Here is a 20,560-nt window from a genome sequence, read left to right as displayed (position 1 = left end):
CATTGCACTCATGGTAAATTATTAGCGAATATTGTTGTATACCTATAGCTTCCTGTAGACTGATACCGCCGTCCCACACAACGTAATACATCCAGAAACATGCTCCCATGTATACAATAATATCACGTAGATACGCGATTTCAGTTTTGATACGAAAATTTGTTACCATAGCAATAGATCCAACAACTACAGTCGTAATAAATATTCCTGAACCTGAAACAAAAACAAATAGTGTTTGCATGGATAGATAAATCGTCTGTTTTCTTATAAATGCAAATACATTAAATGGTCCATCTGTAATGATAATCACTGTCATTTTCAATGCATCACTGAATCACTTCACTCCGTCTGTTATTCGTATTTAATAATCCGATTTTTATAATAATAAGTTCATAAATTAGAAATATAAGTTTCTTACCCAAAAGACCACCGACCGCGAGACGAATGCCACTAGTACCATTGCTCTTCACGGCAACAATTGCACAAAACACGTCAGGTGCTCCATTACCCAATGCAAGTAAAGTTACGCCTTAAAGTCATGGTTAAGTAACGAAACTCACGACAGTGGCGTTGTATTAATCTGCGTTAAATTAAACTGGGTTGTTTTATATTGCGTTGCGTTGTACTAAATTGCGCTGTGTGGCGTCTAGTATACATCGCAGGATATTTAATTATGCCGAGTATTGTTTGATTAGATATCACTTATAATATCACTTATAATATCACTTATAATATCACTTATAATATCACTTATAATATCACTTATAATATCGCTTATAATATCACTTATAATATCACTTATAATATCACTTATAATATCGCTTATAATATCGCTTATAATATCACTTATAATATCACTTATGATATCACTTATAATATCACTTATAATATCACTTATGATATCGCTTATAATATCACTTATATCACTTATAATATCACTTATAATATCACTTATCATATCACTTATAATATCACTTATAATATCACTTATGATAGTAGGTATGATATCACTTATAATATCACTTATAGTATCACTTATAATATCACTTATAATATCACTTATGATATCACTTATGATATCACTTATAATATCACTTATGATAGTGGGTATGATATCACTTATAATATCACTTATAATATCACTTATAATATCACTTATAATATCACTTATAATATCACTTATGATAGTGGGTATGATAGTGGGTAAAAATGTGAAAACCAATATTTGATCATTGCTGTGCGCTGATAAAGGATATTGCTACGTTGTCGTTCATTCGAAGAGTCTTTGCAATTACTTCCAGTGATGGACAGAAACTGTAAAAAAGGAAGAAATACCGTCTATGTCATTTATATATGTTTTTATTTAAATAAATTTGAATGTGCAAAATTTAATTTCAATATAGTATGTTGAAATATATAATAAATCGCACAATGGAATGCACAAACTGAGTGAATGTACTTAATCTATGTATTATATTATAATTACAGCGTATACAGATTTGAATGCACTTTTAATAAATTCAATGTTAGATTTCAATAATGTATGCGTGCATATAGAAAGTACAAAATTGACTTCAGGGCAACCTGAACGCAGTCACAACCGAATTCAAAAATATTACAAATGTCGATTTTCGAAACAGAAGGAAGATTGGTAAGTGGTTTAAATAAATCATGTAAACCCACATGCCATTTTACTAGTCTTGGATGTCGAAGTGAGTGCGATAATTGGAATAACTGAATTTCTACTTACAAGTTATCTACAACAAATGCAAGAGAAAGGAACATATATACCAACCATATAACCTAAAACGAAATAAATACAAAATATATTCACACGTGTGTATTGAATAAATGATATAATTTACTTTATTCTACGATGACTTTTCAAACCCAGAAAAGAAAACATGCGCGTCATAGAATTTTTCGGACTATTTGGACTATTTGTAGTTACAGTTACAGTCACAGCTGTCGGTGGTTTTCGGCAGAGTTATCCTTCTTTTGCGATATGTTTACAAAATTGTCAATATAGAATTATTTGAATTTATTGTCATATAGTCTGTTGTCATACAGTCTGCAATTAACATATCGTTGAAAACATCAGCTAGTGACATTTCAGATGGTCTGGGACCCCGGTCAATGTAACTTTGTGTTATACTTCAGTGTCCAACAAATATTATATTTACTTCGATACGTTGATTCATGATCATGGTCTTCGCAGGACGGCTATTCGTCGTATTCAAAATGAGATTCGGTACATTTGACAAGATTGTCCCAAAACATCTTAATATTCTATTATTGTTATTTATTGGTACATGTTTAAGCCAATACAATATATAACAGTGTGAATATCACTGATCTCTGTGACCGCATACACACTTGACTACACTGTGCTATACAACTTTCGCTATCTTCCACTACATGGACCGGTTAGGAAAACTCTAATGCTATAACACGAATATTTCATTTGGCAAATAATTGAATACAGGTTCCGACAACTGTTATTAATAAGCTCAAATAGTTTTAGATTGGTCATATAATTTTCAAATAAGCGTCATTTGCGCCTAGTAACAATGTTGCATACTAACAAGACTTTTTAGTGCGTACCTGAAAGTATTTAATTTGCAACACATGATATCAGCTGGTGATGCACAGGTTACGTATTCATACAGAAGCAATATGTTACAAATATTTTAATTTTTAGATTTGCCGGTTGTTATTGCACATTTATTGGTGTACCAGCGTACAAAGTTTAACTCACCAAGACTATGAGTCAGCGTACAAAGTTTAACTCACCAAGACTATGAGACCAGCGTACAAAGTTTAACTCACCAAGACTATGAGACCAGAGTACAAAGTTTAACTCACCAAGACTATGAGTCAGTGTACAAAGTTTAACTCATCAAGACTATGAGGCCAGCGTACAAAGTTTAACTCACCTAGACTATGCTGCCAGCGTACAAAGTTGAACTCAACAAGACTATGAGTCAGCGTACAAAGTTTAACTCACCAAGACTATGAGTCAGTGTACAAAGTTTAACTCATCAAGACTATGAGGCCAGCGTACAAAGTTTAACTCACCTAGACTATGCTGCCAGCGTACAAAGTTGAACTCAACAAGACTATGCTGCCAGCGTACACAGTTTAACTCACCAAGACTATGAGTCAGTGTAAAAAGTTTAACTCACCAAGACTATGAGTCAGTGTAAAAAGTTTAACTCACCAAGACTATGAGACCAGCGTACAAAGTTTAACTCACCAAGACTACGAGTCAGCGTACACAGTTTAACTCACCAAGACTATGAGGCCAATGTACACAGTTAACTCACCAAGACTATGAGACCAGCGTACAAAGTTTAACTCACCAAGACTATGAGTCAGCGTACAAAGTTTAACTCACCAAGACTATGAGGCCAGCGTACAAAGTTTAACTCACCAAGACTATGAGACCAGCGTACAAAGTTTAACTCACCAAGACTACGAGTCAGTGTACAAGGTTTAACTCACCAAGACTATGAGTCAGCGTACAAAGTTTAACTCACCAAGACTATGAGACCAGTGTACAAAGTTTAACTCACCAAGACTATGAGTCAGCGTACAAAGTTTAACTCACCAAGACTATGAGACCAGCGTACAAAGTTTAACTCACCAAGACTATGAGTCAGTGTACAAAGTTTAACTCACCAAGACTATGAGACCAGAGTACAAATTTTAACTCAACAAGACTATGAGTCAGCGTACAAAGTTTAACTCACCAAGACTATGAGACCAGTGTACAAAGTTTAACTCACCAAGACTATGAGTCAGCGTACAAAGTTTAACTCACCAAGACTATGAGACCAGAGTACAAAGTTTAACTCAACAAGACTATGAGACCAGCGTACAAAGTTTAACTCATCAAGACAATGAGTCAGCAAACAAAGTATAACTCACCAAGACTATGAGACCAGCGTACAAAGTTTAACTCACCAAGTCTATGAGTCAGCGTACAAAGTTTAACTCACCAATACTATGCTGCCAGCGTACAAAGTTGAACTCACCAAGACTATGCTGCCAGCGTACACAGTTTAACTCACCGAGACTATGAGACCAGAGTACAAAGTTTAACTCAACAAGACTATGAGACCAGCGTACAAAGTTTAACTCATCAAGACAATGAGTCAGCAAACAAAGTATAACTCACCAAGACTATGAGACCAGCGTACAAAGTTTAACTCACCAAGACTATGAGTCAGCATACAAAGTTTAACTCACCAATACTATGAGACCAGCGTACAAAGTTGAACTCACCAAGACTATGAGTCAGCGTACAAAGTTTAACTCACCAAGACTATGAGTCAGTGTAAAAAGTTTAACTCACCAAGACTATGCTGCCAGCGTACAAAGTTTAACTCACCAAGACTATGAGTCAGCGTACAAAGTTTAACTCACCACGACTATGAGACCAGCGTACAAAGTTTAACTCACCAAGACTATGAGACCAGCGTACAAAGTTTAACTCACCAAGACTACGAGTCAGCGTACACAGTTTAACTCACCAAGACTATGAGGCCAATGTACACAGTTAACTCACCAAGACTATGAGACCAGCGTACAAAGTTTAACTCACCAAGACTATGAGTCAGCGTACAAAGTTTAACTCACCAAGACTATGAGGCCAGCGTACAAAGTTTAACTCACCAAGACTATGAGACCAGCGTACAAAGTTTAACTCACCAAGACTACGAGTCAGTGTACAAGGTTTAACTCACCAAGACTATGAGTCAGCGTACAAAGTTTAACTCACCAAGACTATGAGACCAGTGTACAAAGTTTAACTCACCAAGACTATGAGTCAGCGTACAAAGTTTAACTCACCAAGACTATGAGACCAGCGTACAAAGTTTAACTCACCAAGACTATGAGTCAGTGTACAAAGTTTAACTCACCAAGACTATGAGACCAGAGTACAAATTTTAACTCAACAAGACTATGAGTCAGCGTACAAAGTTTAACTCACCAAGACTATGAGACCAGTGTACAAAGTTTAACTCACCAAGACTATGAGTCAGCGTACAAAGTTTAACTCACCAAGACTATGAGACCAGAGTACAAAGTTTAACTCAACAAGACTATGAGACCAGCGTACAAAGTTTAACTCATCAAGACAATGAGTCAGCAAACAAAGTATAACTCACCAAGACTATGAGACCAGCGTACAAAGTTTAACTCACCAAGTCTATGAGTCAGCGTACAAAGTTTAACTCACCAATACTATGCTGCCAGCGTACAAAGTTGAACTCACCAAGACTATGCTGCCAGCGTACACAGTTTAACTCACCGAGACTATGAGACCAGAGTACAAAGTTTAACTCAACAAGACTATGAGACCAGCGTACAAAGTTTAACTCATCAAGACAATGAGTCAGCAAACAAAGTATAACTCACCAAGACTATGAGACCAGCGTACAAAGTTTAACTCACCAAGACTATGAGTCAGCATACAAAGTTTAACTCACCAATACTATGAGACCAGCGTACAAAGTTTAACTCACCAAGACTATGCTGCCAGCGTACAAAGTTGAACTCAACAAGACTATGCTGCCAGCGTACACAGTTTAACTCATCAAGACTATGAGTCAGCGTACAAAGTTTAACTCACCAAGACTATGAGTCAGTGTAAAAAGTTTAACTCACCAAGACTATGAGTCAGCGTACAAAGTTTAACTCACCATGATTATGAGACCAGCGTACAAAGTTTAACTCACCAAGACTATGAGACCAGCATACAAAGTTTAACTCACCAAGACTACAAGTCAGCGTACACAGTTTAACTCACCAAGACTATGAGGCCAATGTACACAGTTAACTCACCAAGACTATGAGACCAGCGTACAAAGTTTAACTCACCAAGACTATGAGTCAGTGTACAAAGTTTAACTCACCAAGACTATGAGGCCAGCGTACAAAGTTTAACTCACCAAGACTATGAGACCAGCGTACAAAGTTTAACTCACCAAGACTACGAGTCAGTGTACAAGGTTTAACTCACCAAGACTATAAGTCAGCGTACAAAGTTTAACTCACCAAGACTATGAGACCAGTGTACAAAGTTTAACTCATCAAGACTATGAGTCAGCGTACAAAGTTTATCTCACCAAGACTATGAGACCAGCGTACAAAGTTTAACTCACCAAGACTATGAGACCAGAGTACAAAGTTTAACTCAACAATACTATGAGTCAGCGTACAAAGTTTAACTCACCAAGACTATGAGACCAGCGTACAAAGTTTAACTCACCAAGACTATGAGTCAGCGTACAAAGTTTAACTCACTAAGACTTTGAGACCAGAGTACAAAGTTTAACTCACCAAGACTATGAGACCAGCGTACAAAGTTTACCTCACCAAGACTATGAGACCAGAGTACAAAGTTTAACTCGCCAAGACTATGAGACCAGCGTACACAGTTTAACTCACCAAGACTATGAGACCAGCGTACAAAGTTTAACTCATCAAGACAATGAGTCAGCAAACAAAGTTTAACTCATCAAGACTATGAGTCAGCGTACAAAGTTTATCTCACCAAGACTATGAGACCAGCGTACAAAGTTTAACTCACCAAGACTATGAGTCAGTGTACAAAGTTTAACTCACCAAGACTATGAGACCAGAGTACAAAGTTTAACTCAACAAGACTATGAGTCAGCGTACAAAGTTTAACTCACCAAGACTATGAGACCAGCGTACAAAGTTTAACTCACCAAGACTATGAGTCAGCGTACAAAGTTTAACTCACTAAGACTATGAGACCAGAGTACAAAGTTTAACTCACCAAGACTATGAGACCAGAGTACAAAGTTTAACTCAACAATACTATGAGACCAGTGTACAAAGTTTAACTCGCCAAGACTATGAGACCAGCGTACACAGTTTAACTCACCAAGACTATGAGTCAGCGTACAAAGTTTAACTCACCAATACTATGAGACTAGCGTACAAAGTTTAACTCACCAAGACTATGAGTCAGCATACAAAGTTTAACTCACCAATACTATGAGACCAGCGTACAAAGTTTAACTCACCAAGACTATGCTGCCAGCGTACAAAGTTGAACTCAACAAGACTATGCTGCCAGCGTACACAGTTTAACTCATCAAGACTATGAGTCAGCGTACAAAGTTTAACTCACCAAGACTATGAGTCAGTGTAAAAAGTTTAACTCACCAAGACTATGAGTCAGCGTACAAAGTTTAACTCACCATGATTATGAGACCAGCGTACAAAGTTTAACTCACCAAGACTATGAGACCAGCATACAAAGTTTAACTCACCAAGACTACAAGTCAGCGTACACAGTTTAACTCACCAAGACTATGAGGCCAATGTACACAGTTAACTCACCAAGACTATGAGACCAGCGTACAAAGTTTAACTCACCAAGACTATGAGTCAGTGTACAAAGTTTAACTCACCAAGACTATGAGGCCAGCGTACAAAGTTTAACTCACCAAGACTATGAGACCAGCGTACAAAGTTTAACTCACCAAGACTACGAGTCAGTGTACAAGGTTTAACTCACCAAGACTATAAGTCAGCGTACAAAGTTTAACTCACCAAGACTATGAGACCAGTGTACAAAGTTTAACTCATCAAGACTATGAGTCAGCGTACAAAGTTTATCTCACCAAGACTATGAGACCAGCGTACAAAGTTTAACTCACCAAGACTATGAGACCAGAGTACAAAGTTTAACTCAACAATACTATGAGTCAGCGTACAAAGTTTAACTCACCAAGACTATGAGACCAGCGTACAAAGTTTAACTCACCAAGACTATGAGTCAGCGTACAAAGTTTAACTCACTAAGACTTTGAGACCAGAGTACAAAGTTTAACTCACCAAGACTATGAGACCAGCGTACAAAGTTTACCTCACCAAGACTATGAGACCAGAGTACAAAGTTTAACTCGCCAAGACTATGAGACCAGCGTACACAGTTTAACTCACCAAGACTATGAGACCAGCGTACAAAGTTTAACTCATCAAGACAATGAGTCAGCAAACAAAGTTTAACTCATCAAGACTATGAGTCAGCGTACAAAGTTTATCTCACCAAGACTATGAGACCAGCGTACAAAGTTTAACTCACCAAGACTATGAGTCAGTGTACAAAGTTTAACTCACCAAGACTATGAGACCAGAGTACAAAGTTTAACTCAACAAGACTATGAGTCAGCGTACAAAGTTTAACTCACCAAGACTATGAGACCAGCGTACAAAGTTTAACTCACCAAGACTATGAGTCAGCGTACAAAGTTTAACTCACTAAGACTATGAGACCAGAGTACAAAGTTTAACTCACCAAGACTATGAGACCAGAGTACAAAGTTTAACTCAACAATACTATGAGACCAGTGTACAAAGTTTAACTCGCCAAGACTATGAGACCAGCGTACACAGTTTAACTCACCAAGACTATGAGTCAGCGTACAAAGTTTAACTCACCAATACTATGAGACTAGCGTACAAAGTTTAACTCACCAAGACTATGAGTCAGCATACAAAGTTTAACTCACCAAGACTAAGAGTCAGCGTACAAAGTTTAACTCACCAAGACTATGAGACTAGCGTACAAAGTTTAACTCACCAAGACTATGAGTCAGCGTACAAAGTTTAACTCACCAATACTATGCTGCCAGCGTACAAAGTTGAACTCACCAAGACTACGAGTCAGCGTACACAGTTTAACTCACCAAGACTATGAGGCCAATGTACACAGTTAACTCACCAAGACTATGAGACCAGCGTACAAAGTTTAACTCACCAAGACTATGAGTCAGAGTACAAAGTTTAACTCACTAAGACTATGAGACCAGCGTACAAAGTTTAACTCACCAAGACTATGAGTCAGCGTACAAAGTTTAACTCACCAAGACGATGAGGCCAGCGTACAAAGTTTAACTCACCAAGACTATGAGACCAGCGTACAAAGTTTAACTCACCAAGACTATGAGTCAGCGTACAAAGTTTAACTCACCAAGACTATGAGGCCAATGTACACAGTTAACTCACCAAGACTATGAGACCAGCGTACAAAGTTTAACTCACCTAGACTATGAGTCAGCGTACACAGTTTAACTCATCAAGACTATGAGTCAGCGTACAAAGTTTAACTCACCAAGACTATAAGACCAGCGTACAAAGTTTAACTCACCAAGACTATGAGTCAGCGTACAAAGTTTAACTCACCAAGACTATGAGACCAGAGTACAAAGTTTAACTCAACAAGACTATGAGTCAGCGTACAAAGTTTAACTCACCAAGACTATGAGACCAGCGTACAAAGTTTAACTCATCAAGACAATGAGTCAGCAAACAAAGTATAACTCACCAAGACTACGAGACCAGCATACAAAGTTTAACTCACCAAGACTATGAAGTCAGCATACAAAGTTTAACTCACCAATACTATGAGACCAGCGTACAAAGTTTAACTCACCAAGACTATGCTGCCAGCGTACACAGTTTAACTCATCAAGACTATATGTCAGCGTACAAAGTTTAACTCACCAAGACTATGAGTCAGTGTAAAAAGTTTAACTCACCAAGACTATGAGTTAGCGTACATAGTTTAACTCACCAAGACTATGAGGCCAATGTACACAGTTAACTCACCAAGACTATGAGACCAGCGTACAAAGTTTAACTCACCAAGACTATGAGACCAGCGTACAAAGTTTAACTCACCAAGACTATGAGGCCAGCGTACAAAGTTTAACTCACCAAGACTATGAGACCAGCGTACAAAGTTTAACTCACCAAGACTACGAGTCAGCGTACAAAGTTTAACTCACCAAGAATATGAGGCCAGCGTACAAAGTTTAACTCACCAAGACTATGAGACCAGCGTACAAAGTTTAACTCACCAAGACTACGAGTCAGTGCACAAAGTTTAACTCACCAAGACTATGAATCAGCGTACAAAATTTAACTCACCACGACTATGAGACCAGCGTACAAAGTTTAACTCACCAAGACTACGAGACCAGCGTACACAGTTTAACTCACCAAGACTATAAGTCAGCGTACAAAGTTTAACTCACCAAGACTATGAGTCAGCGTACAAAGTTTAACTCACCAAGACTTTGAGTCAGCATACAAAGTTTAACTCACCAAGACTATGAGTCAGCGTACAAAGTTTAACTCACCAAGACTATGAGGCCAGCGTACAAAGTTTAACTCACCAAGACTACGAGTCAGTGTACAAGGTTTAACTCACCAAGACTATGAGTCAGCGTACAAAGTTTAACTCGCCAAGACTATGAGACCAGCATACAAAGTTTAACTCACCAAGACTATGAGACCAGCATACACAGTTTAACTCACCAAGACTATGAGTCATCGTACAAAGTTTAACTCACCAAGACTATGAGACCAGCGTACACAGTTTAACTCACCAAGACTATGAGACCAGCGTACAAAGTTTAACTCACCAAGACTATGAGTCAGCGTACAAAGTTTAACTCACCAAGACTATGCTGCCAGCGTACACAGTTTAACTCATCAAGACTATATGTCAGCGTACAAAGTTTAACTCACCAAGACTATGAGTCAGTGTAAAAAGTTTAACTCACCAAGACTATGAGTTAGCGTACATAGTTTAACTCACCAAGACTATGAGGCCAATGTACACAGTTAACTCACCAAGACTATGAGACCAGCGTACAAAGTTTAACTCACCAAGACTATGAGACCAGCGTACAAAGTTTAACTCACCAAGACTATGAGGCCAGCGTACAAAGTTTAACTCACCAAGACTATGAGACCAGCGTACAAAGTTTAACTCACCAAGACTACGAGTCAGCGTACAAAGTTTAACTCACCAAGAATATGAGGCCAGCGTACAAAGTTTAACTCACCAAGACTATGAGACCAGCGTACAAAGTTTAACTCACCAAGACTACGAGTCAGTGCACAAAGTTTAACTCACCAAGACTATGAATCAGCGTACAAAATTTAACTCACCAAGACTATGAGACCAGCGTACAAAGTTTAACTCACCAAGACTATGAGACCAGCGTACACAGTTTAACTCACCAAGACTATGAGTCAGCGTACAAAGTTTAACTCACCAAGACTATGAGACCAGCGTACAAAGTTTAACTCACCAAGACTATGAGTCAGCGTACAAAGTTTAACTCACTAAGACTTTGAGACCAGAGTACAAAGTTTAACTCACCAAGACTATGAGACCAGCGTACAAAGTTTACATCACCAAGACTATGAGACCAGAGTACAAAGTTTAACTCAACAATACTATGAGACCAGTGTACAAAGTTTAACTCGCCAAGACTATGAGACCAGCGTACACAGTTTAACTCACCAAGACTATGAGTCAGCATACAAAGTTTAACTCACCAAGACTAAGAGTCAGCGTACAAAGTTTAACTCACCACGACTATGAGACCAGCGTACAAAGTTTAACTCACCAAGACTATGAGACCAGCGTACAAAGTTTAACTCACCAAGACTATGAGTCAGCGTACAAAGTTTAACTCACCAAGACTATGAGACCAGCATACAAAGTTTAACTCACCAAGACTATGAGACCAGCGTACAAAGTTTAACTCACCAAGACTATGAGACTAGCGTACAAAGTTTAAATCACCAAGACTATGAGTCAGCGTACAAAGTTTAACTCACCAAGACTACGAGTCAGTGCACAAAGTTTAACTCAACAAGACTATGAATCAGCGTACAAAGTTTAACTCATCAAGACAATGAGTCAGCAAACAAAGTTTAACTCATCAAGACTATGAGACCAGCGTACACAGTTTAACTCACCAAGACTATGAGTCAGCGTACAAAGTTTAACTCACCAAGACTATGAGACCAGCGTACAAAGTTTAACTCACCAAGACTATGAGTCAGCGTACAAAGTTTAACTCACTAAGACTTTGAGACCAGAGTACAAAGTTTAACTCACCAAGACTATGAGACCAGCGTACAAAGTTTACCTCACCAAGACTATGAGACCAGAGTACAAAGTTTAACTCAACAATACTATGAGACCAGTGTACAAAGTTTAACTCGCCAAGACTATGAGACCAGCGTACACAGTTTAACTCACCAAGACTATGAGTCAGCATACAAAGTTTAACTCACCAAGACTAAGAGTCAGCGTACAAAGTTTAACTCACCAAGACTATGAGACTAGCGTACAAAGTTTAACTCACCAAGACTATGAGTCAGCGTACAAAGTTTAACTCACCAAGACTATGAGACCAGAGTACAAAGTTTAACTCAACAAGACTATGAGACCAGCGTACAAAGTTTAACTCATCAAGACAATGAGTCAGCAAACAAAGTTTAACTCATCAAGACTATGAGTCAGCGTACAAAGTTTATCTCACCAAGACTATGAGACCAGCGTACAAAGTTTAACTCACCAAGACTATGAGTCAGTGTACAAAGTTTAACTCACCAAGACTATGAGACCAGAGTACAAAGTTTAACTCAACAAGACTATGAGTCAGCGTACAAAGTTTAACTCACCAAGACTATGAGACCAGCGTACAAAGTTTAACTCACCAAGACTATGAGTCAGCGTACAAAGTTTAACTCACTAAGACTATGAGACCAGAGTACAAAGTTTAACTCACCAAGACTATGAGACCAGAGTACAAAGTTTAACTCAACAATACTATGAGACCAGTGTACAAAGTTTAACTCGCCAAGACTATGAGACCAGCGTACACAGTTTAACTCACCAAGACTATGAGTCAGCGTACAAAGTTTAACTCACCAATACTATGAGACTAGCGTACAAAGTTTAACTCACCAAGACTATGAGTCAGCATACAAAGTTTAACTCACCAAGACTAAGAGTCAGCGTACAAAGTTTAACTCACCAAGACTATGAGACTAGCGTACAAAGTTTAACTCACCAAGACTATGAGTCAGCGTACAAAGTTTAACTCACCAATACTATGCTGCCAGCGTACAAAGTTGAACTCACCAAGACTACGAGTCAGCGTACACAGTTTAACTCACCAAGACTATGAGGCCAATGTACACAGTTAACTCACCAAGACTATGAGACAAGCGTACAAAGTTTAACTCACCAAGACTATGAGTCAGAGTACAAAGTTTAACTCACTAAGACTATGAGACCAGCGTACAAAGTTTAACTCACCAAGACTATGAGTCAGCGTACAAAGTTTAACTCACCAAGACTATGAGGCCAGCGTACAAAGTTTAACTCACCAAGACTATGAGACCAGCGTACAAAGTTTAACTCACCAAGACTATGAGTCAGCGTACAAAGTTTAACTCACCAAGACTATGAGGCCAATGTACACAGTTAACTCACCAAGACTATGAGACCAGCGTACAAAGTTTAACTCACCAAGACTATGAGTCAGCGTACACAGTTTAACTCATCAAGACTATGAGTCAGCGTACAAAGTTTAACTCACCAAGACTATAAGACCAGCGTACAAAGTTTAACTCACCAAGACTATGAGACCAGCGTACAAAGTTTAACTCATCAAGACAATGAGTCAGCAAACAAAGTATAACTCACCAAGACTACGAGACCAGCGTACAAAGTTTAACTCACCAAGACTATGAAGTCAGCATACAAAGTTTAACTCACCAATACTATGAGACCAGCGTACAAAGTTTAACTCACCAAGACTATGAGACCAGAGTACAAAGTTTAACTCAACAAGACTATGAGACCAGCGTACAAAGTTTAACTCATCAAGACAATGAGTCAGCAAACAAAGTTTAACTCATCAAGACTATGAGTCAGCGTACAAAGTTTATCTCACCAAGACTATGAGACCAGCGTACAAAGTTTAACTCACCAAGACTATGAGTCAGTGTACAAAGTTTAACTCACCAAGACTATGAGACCAGAGTACAAAGTTTAACTCAACAAGACTATGAGTCAGCGTACAAAGTTTAACTCACCAAGACTATGAGACCAGCGTACAAAGTTTAACTCACCAAGACTATGAGTCAGTGTACAAAGTTTAACTCACTAAGACTATGAGACCAGAGTACAAAGTTTAACTCACCAAGACTATGAGACCAGAGTACAAAGTTTAACTCAACAATACTATGAGACCAGTGTACAAAGTTTAACTCGCCAAGACTATGAGACCAGCGTACACAGTTTAACTCACCAAGACTATGAGTCAGCGTACAAAGTTTAACTCACCAATACTATGAGACTAGCGTACAAAGTTTAACTCACCAAGACTATGAGTCAGCATACAAAGTTTAACTCACCAAGACTAAGAGTCAGCGTACAAAGTTTAACTCACCAAGACTATGAGACTAGCGTACAAAGTTTAACTCACCAAGACTATGAGTCAGCGTACAAAGTTTAACTCACCAATACTATGCTGCCAGCGTACAAAGTTGAACTCACCAAGACTACGAGTCAGCGTACACAGTTTAACTCACCAAGACTATGAGGCCAATGTACACAGTTAACTCACCAAGACTATGAGACCAGCGTACAAAGTTTAACTCACCAAGACTATGAGTCAGAGTACAAAGTTTAACTCACTAAGACTATGAGACCAGCGTACAAAGTTTAACTCACCAAGACTATGAGTCAGCGTACAAAGTTTAACTCACCAAGACTATGAGGCCAGCGTACAAAGTTTAACTCACCAAGACTATGAGACCAGCGTACAAAGTTTAACTCACCAAGACTATGAGTCAGCGTACAAAGTTTAACTCACCAAGACTATGAGGCCAATGTACACAGTTAACTCACCAAGACTATGAGACCAGCGTACAAAGTTTAACTCACCAAGACTATGAGTCAGCGTACACAGTTTAACTCATCAAGACTATGAGTCAGCGTACAAAGTTTAACTCACCAAGACTATAAGACCAGCGTACAAAGTTTAACTCACCAAGACTATGAGTCAGCGTACAAAGTTTAACTCACCAAGACTATGAGACCAGAGTACAAAGTTTAACTCAACAAGACTATGAGTCAGCGTACAAAGTTTAACTCACCAAGACTATGAGACCAGCGTACAAAGTTTAACTCATCAAGACAATGAGTCAGCAAACAAAGTATAACTCACCAAGACTACGAGACCAGCGTACAAAGTTTAACTCACCAAGACTATGAAGTCAGCATACAAAGTTTAACTCACCAATACTATGAGACCAGCGTACAAAGTTTAACTCACCAAGACTATGCTGCCAGCGTACACAGTTTAACTCATCAAGACTATATGTCAGCGTACAAAGTTTAACTCACCAAGACTATGAGTCAGTGTAAAAAGTTTAACTCACCAAGACTATGAGTTAGCGTACATAGTTTAACTCACCAAGACTATGAGGCCAATGTACACAGTTAACTCACCAAGACTATGAGACCAGCGTACAAAGTTTAACTCACCAAGACTATGAGACCAGCGTACAAAGTTTAACTCACCAAGACTATGAGGCCAGCGTACAAAGTTTAACTCACCAAGACTATGAGACCAGCGTACAAAGTTTAACTCACCAAGACTACAAGTCAGCGTACAAAGTTTAACTCACCAAGAATATGAGGCCAGCGTACAAAGTTTAACTCACCAAGACTATGAGACCAGCGTACAAAGTTTAACTCACCAAGACTACGAGTCAGTGCACAAAGTTTAACTCACCAAGACTATGAATCAGCGTACAAAATTTAACTCACCAAGACTATGAGACCAGCGTACAAAGTTTAACTCACCAAGACTATGAGACCAGCGTACACAGTTTAACTCACCAAGACTATGAGTCAGCGTACAAAGTTTAACTCACCAAGACTATGAGTCAGCGTACAAAGTTTAACTCACCAAGACTTTGAGTCAGCATACAAAGTTTAACTCACCAAGACTATGAGTCAGCGTACAAAGTTTAACTCACCAAGACTATGAGGCCAGCGTACAAAGTTTAACTCACCAAGACTACGAGTCAGTGTACAAGGTTTAACTCACCAAGACTATGAGTCAGCGTACAAAGTTTAACTCGCCAAGACTGTGAGACCAGCATACAAAGTTTAACTCACCAAGACTATGAGACCAGCATACACAGTTTAACTCACCAAGACTATGAGTCATCGTACAAAGTTTAACTCACCAAGACTATGAGACCAGCGTACACAGTTTAACTCACCAAGACTATGAGACCAGCGTACAAAGTTTAACTCACCAAGACTATGAGTCAGCGTACAAAGTTTAACTCACTAAGACTATGAGTCAGCATACAAAGTTTAACTCACCAAGACTATGAGTCAGCGTACAAAGTTGAACTCACCAAGACTATGAGTCAGCGTACAAAGTTTAACTCACCAAGACTATGAGGCCAATGTACACAGTTTAACTCACCAAGACTATGAGACCAGCGTACAAAGTTTAACTCACCAAGACTATGAGACCAGCATACAAAGTTTAACTCACCAAGACTATGAGACCAGCGTACACAGTTTAACTCACCAAGACTATGAGACCAGCGTACAAAGTTTAACTCACCAAGACTATGAGTCAGCGTACAAAGTTAACTCACCAAGACTATGAGTCAGCGTACAAAGATTAACTCACTAAGACTATGAGTCAGCATACAAAGTTTAACTCACCAAGACTATGAGTCAGCGTACAAAGTTGAACTCACCAAGACTATGAGTCAGCGTACAAAGTTTAACTCACCAAGACTATGAGTCAGCGTACAAAGTTTAACTCACCAAGACTATGAGGCCAATGTACACAGTTTAACTCACCAAGACTATGAGACCAGCGTACAAAGTTTAACTCACCAAGACTATGAATCAGCGTACAAAGTTTAACTCACCAAGACTATGAGGCCAGCGTACAAAGTTTAACTCACCAAGACTATGAGACCAGCGTACAAAGTTTAACTCACCAAGACTACGAGTCAGCGTACAAAGTTTAACTCACCAAGACTATGAGGCCAGCGTACAAAGTTTAACTCACCAAGACTATGAGACCAGCGTACAAAGTTTAACTCACCAAGACTATGAGGCCAGCGTACAAAGTTTAACTCACCAAGACTATGAGACCAGCGTACACAGTTTAACTCACCAAGACTATGAGACCAGCGTACAAAGTTTAACTCACCAAGACTATGAGACCAGCGTACAAAGTTTAACTCACCAAGACTATGAGTCAGCGTACAAAGTTAACTCACCAAGACTATGAGACCAGCGTACAAAGTTTAACTCACCAAGACTATGAGGCCAATGTACACAGTTAACTCACCAAGACTATGAGACCAGCGTACAAAGTTTAACTCACCAAGACTATGAGTCAGCGTACACAGTTTAACTCATCAAGACTATGAGTCAGCGTACAAAGTTTAACTCACCAAGACTATAAGAGCAGCGTACAAAGTTTAACTCACCAAGACTATGAGTCAGCGTACAAAGTTTAACTCACCAAGACTATGAGACCAGAGTACAAAGTTTAACTCAACAAGACTATGAGTCAGCGTACAAAGTTTAACTCACCAAGACTATGAGACCAGCGTACAAAATTTAACTCATCAAGACAATGAGTCAGCAAACAAAGTATAACTCACCAAGACTACGAGACCAGCGTACAAAGTTTAACTCACCAAGACTATGAAGTCAGCATACAAAGTTTAACTCACCAATACTATGAGACCAGCGTACAAAGTTTAACTCACCAAGACTATGCTGCCAGCGTACACAGTTTAACTCATCAAGACTATATGTCAGCGTACAAAGTTTAACTCACCAAGACTATGAGTCAGTGTAAAAAGTTTAACTCACCAAGACTATGAGTTAGCGTACATAGTTTAACTCACCAAGACTATGAGGCCAATGTACACAGTTAACTCACCAAGACTATGAGACCAGCGTACAAAGTTTAACTCACCAAGACTATGAGACCAGCGTACAAAGTTTAACTCACCAAGACTATGAGGCCAGTGTACAAAGTTTAACTCACCAAGACTATGAGACCAGCGTACAAAGTTTAACTCACCAAGACTACGAGTCAGCGTACAAAGTTTAACTCACCAAGAATATGAGGCCAGCGTACAAAGTTTAACTCACCAAGACTATGAGACCAGCGTACAAAGTTTAACTCACCAAGACTACGAGTCAGTGCACAAAGTTTAACTCACCAAGACTATGAATCAGCGTACAAAATTTAACTCACCAAGACTATGAGACCAGCGTACAAAGTTTAACTCACCAAGACTATGAGACCAGCGTACACAGTTTAACTCACCAAGACTATGAGTCAGCGTACAAAGTTTAACTCACCAAGACTATGAGTCAGCGTACAAAGTTTAACTCACCAAGACTTTGAGTCAGCATACAAAGTTTAACTCACCAAGACTATGAGTCAGCGTACAAAGTTTAACTCACCAAGACTATGAGGCCAGCGTACAAAGTTTAACTCACCAAGACTATGAGTCAGTGTACAAGGTTTAACTCACCAAGACTATGAGTCAGCATACAAAGTTTAACTCGCCAAGACTATGAGACCAGCATACAAAGTTTAACTCACCAAGACTATGAGACCAGCATACACAGTTTAACTCACCAAGACTATGAGTCATCGTACAAAGTTTAACTCACCAAGACTATGAGACCAGCGTACACAGTTTAACTCACCAAGACTATGAGACCAGCGTACAAAGTTTAACTCACCAAGACTATGAGGCCAGCGTACAAAGTTTAACTCACCAAGACTATGAGACCAGCGTACAAAGTTTAACTCACCAAGACTACGAGTCAGTGCACAAAGTTTAACTCACCAAGACTATGAATCAGCGTACAAAATTTAACTCACCACGACTATGAGACCAGCGTACAAAGTTTAACTCACCAAGACTATGAGACCAGCGTACACAGTTTAACTCACCAAGACTATAAGTCAGCGTACAAAGTTTAACTCACCAAGACTATGAGTCAGCGTACAAAGTTTAACTCACCAAGACTTTGAGTCAGCATACAAAGTTTAACTCACCAAGACTATGAGTCAGCGTACAAAGTTTAACTCACCAAGACTATGAGGCCAGCGTACAAAGTTTAACTCACCAAGACTACGAGTCAGTGTACAAGGTTTAACTCACCAAGACTATGAGTCAGCGTACAAAGTTTAACTCGCCAAGACTATGAGACCAGCATACAAAGTTTAACTCACCAAGACTATGAGACCAGCATACACAGTTTAACTCACCAAGACTATGAGTCATCGTACAAAGTTTAACTCACCAAGACTATGAGACCAGCGTACACAGTTTAACTCACCAAGACTATGAGACCAGCGTACAAAGTTTAACTCACCAAGACTATGAGTCAGCGTACAAAGTTTAACTCACCAAGACTATGCTGCCAGCGTACACAGTTTAACTCATCAAGACTATATGTCAGCGTACAAAGTTTAACTCACCAAGACTATGAGTCAGTGTAAAAAGTTTAACTCACCAAGACTATGAGTTAGCGTACATAGTTTAACTCACCAAGACTATGAGGCCAATGTACACAGTTAACTCACCAAGACTATGAGACCAGCGTACAAAGTTTAACTCACCAAGACTATGAGACCAGCGTACAAAGTTTAACTCACCAAGACTATGAGGCCAGCGTACAAAGTTTAACTCACCAAGACTATGAGACCAGCGTACAAAGTTTAACTCACCAAGACTACGAGTCAGCGTACAAAGTTTAACTCACCAAGAATATGAGGCCAGCGTACAAAGTTTAACTCACCAAGACTATGAGACCAGCGTACAAAGTTTAACTCACCAAGACTACGAGTCAGTGCACAAAGTTTAACTCACCAAGACTATGAATCAGCGTACAAAATTTAACTCACCAAGACTATGAGACCAGCGTACAAAGTTTAACTCACCAAGACTATGAGACCAGCGTACACAGTTTAACTCACCAAGACTATGAGTCAGCGTACAAAGTTTAACTCACCAAGACTATGAGACCAGCGTACAAAGTTTAACTCACCAAGACTATGAGTCAGCGTACAAAGTTTAACTCACTAAGACTTTGAGACCAGAGTACAAAGTTTAACTCACCAAGACTATGAGACCAGCGTACAAAGTTTACCTCACCAAGACTATGAGACCAGAGTACAAAGTTTAACTCAACAATACTATGAGACCAGTGTACAAAGTTTAACTCGCCAAGACTATGAGACCAGCGTACACAGTTTAACTCACCAAGACTATGAGTCAGCATACAAAGTTTAACTCACCAAGACTAAGAGTCAGCGTACAAAGTTTAACTCACCAAGACTATGAGACTAGCGTACAAAGTTTAACTCACCAAGACTATGAGTCAGCGTACAAAGTTTAACTCACCAAGACTACGAGTCAGTGCACAAAGTTTAACTCAACAAGACTATGAATCAGCGTACAAAGTTTAACTCATCAAGACAATGAGTCAGCAAACAAAGTTTAACTCATCAAGACTATGAGACCAGCGTACACAGTTTAACTCACCAAGACTATGAGTCAGCGTACAAAGTTTAACTCACCAAGACTATGAGACCAGCGTACAAAGTTTAACTCA

The 20,560-nt window shown here is 39.0% G+C and overlaps 1 protein-coding gene across 1 annotated transcript in view; it reads right to left on the bottom strand.

Annotated features, from left to right (window-relative positions):
• Positions 1–20,560, bottom strand: part of LOC102809243 (mitochondrial sodium/calcium exchanger protein-like) — a 38,008-nt gene that overhangs the window by 6,603 nt on the left and 10,845 nt on the right. The window contains exons 3-6 of the mRNA XM_085491000.1: positions 1,751–1,803; positions 1,258–1,314; positions 419–531; positions 43–213 (exon numbers count right to left, since the gene is read on the bottom strand). Coding sequence (XP_085347126.1) covers positions 43–213; positions 419–531; positions 1,258–1,314; positions 1,751–1,803 — 394 coding nt within the window. The remainder of the gene's footprint in view (positions 1–42; positions 214–418; positions 532–1,257; positions 1,315–1,750; positions 1,804–20,560) is intronic.

Source organism: Saccoglossus kowalevskii, chromosome 16, assembly GCF_978046115.1.
Source record: "Saccoglossus kowalevskii chromosome 16, keSacKowa6.1, whole genome shotgun sequence".
NCBI classification, from domain to species: domain Eukaryota; kingdom Metazoa; phylum Hemichordata; class Enteropneusta; family Harrimaniidae; genus Saccoglossus; species Saccoglossus kowalevskii.
This window is presented reverse-complemented; position numbering and strand designations above follow the sequence as displayed.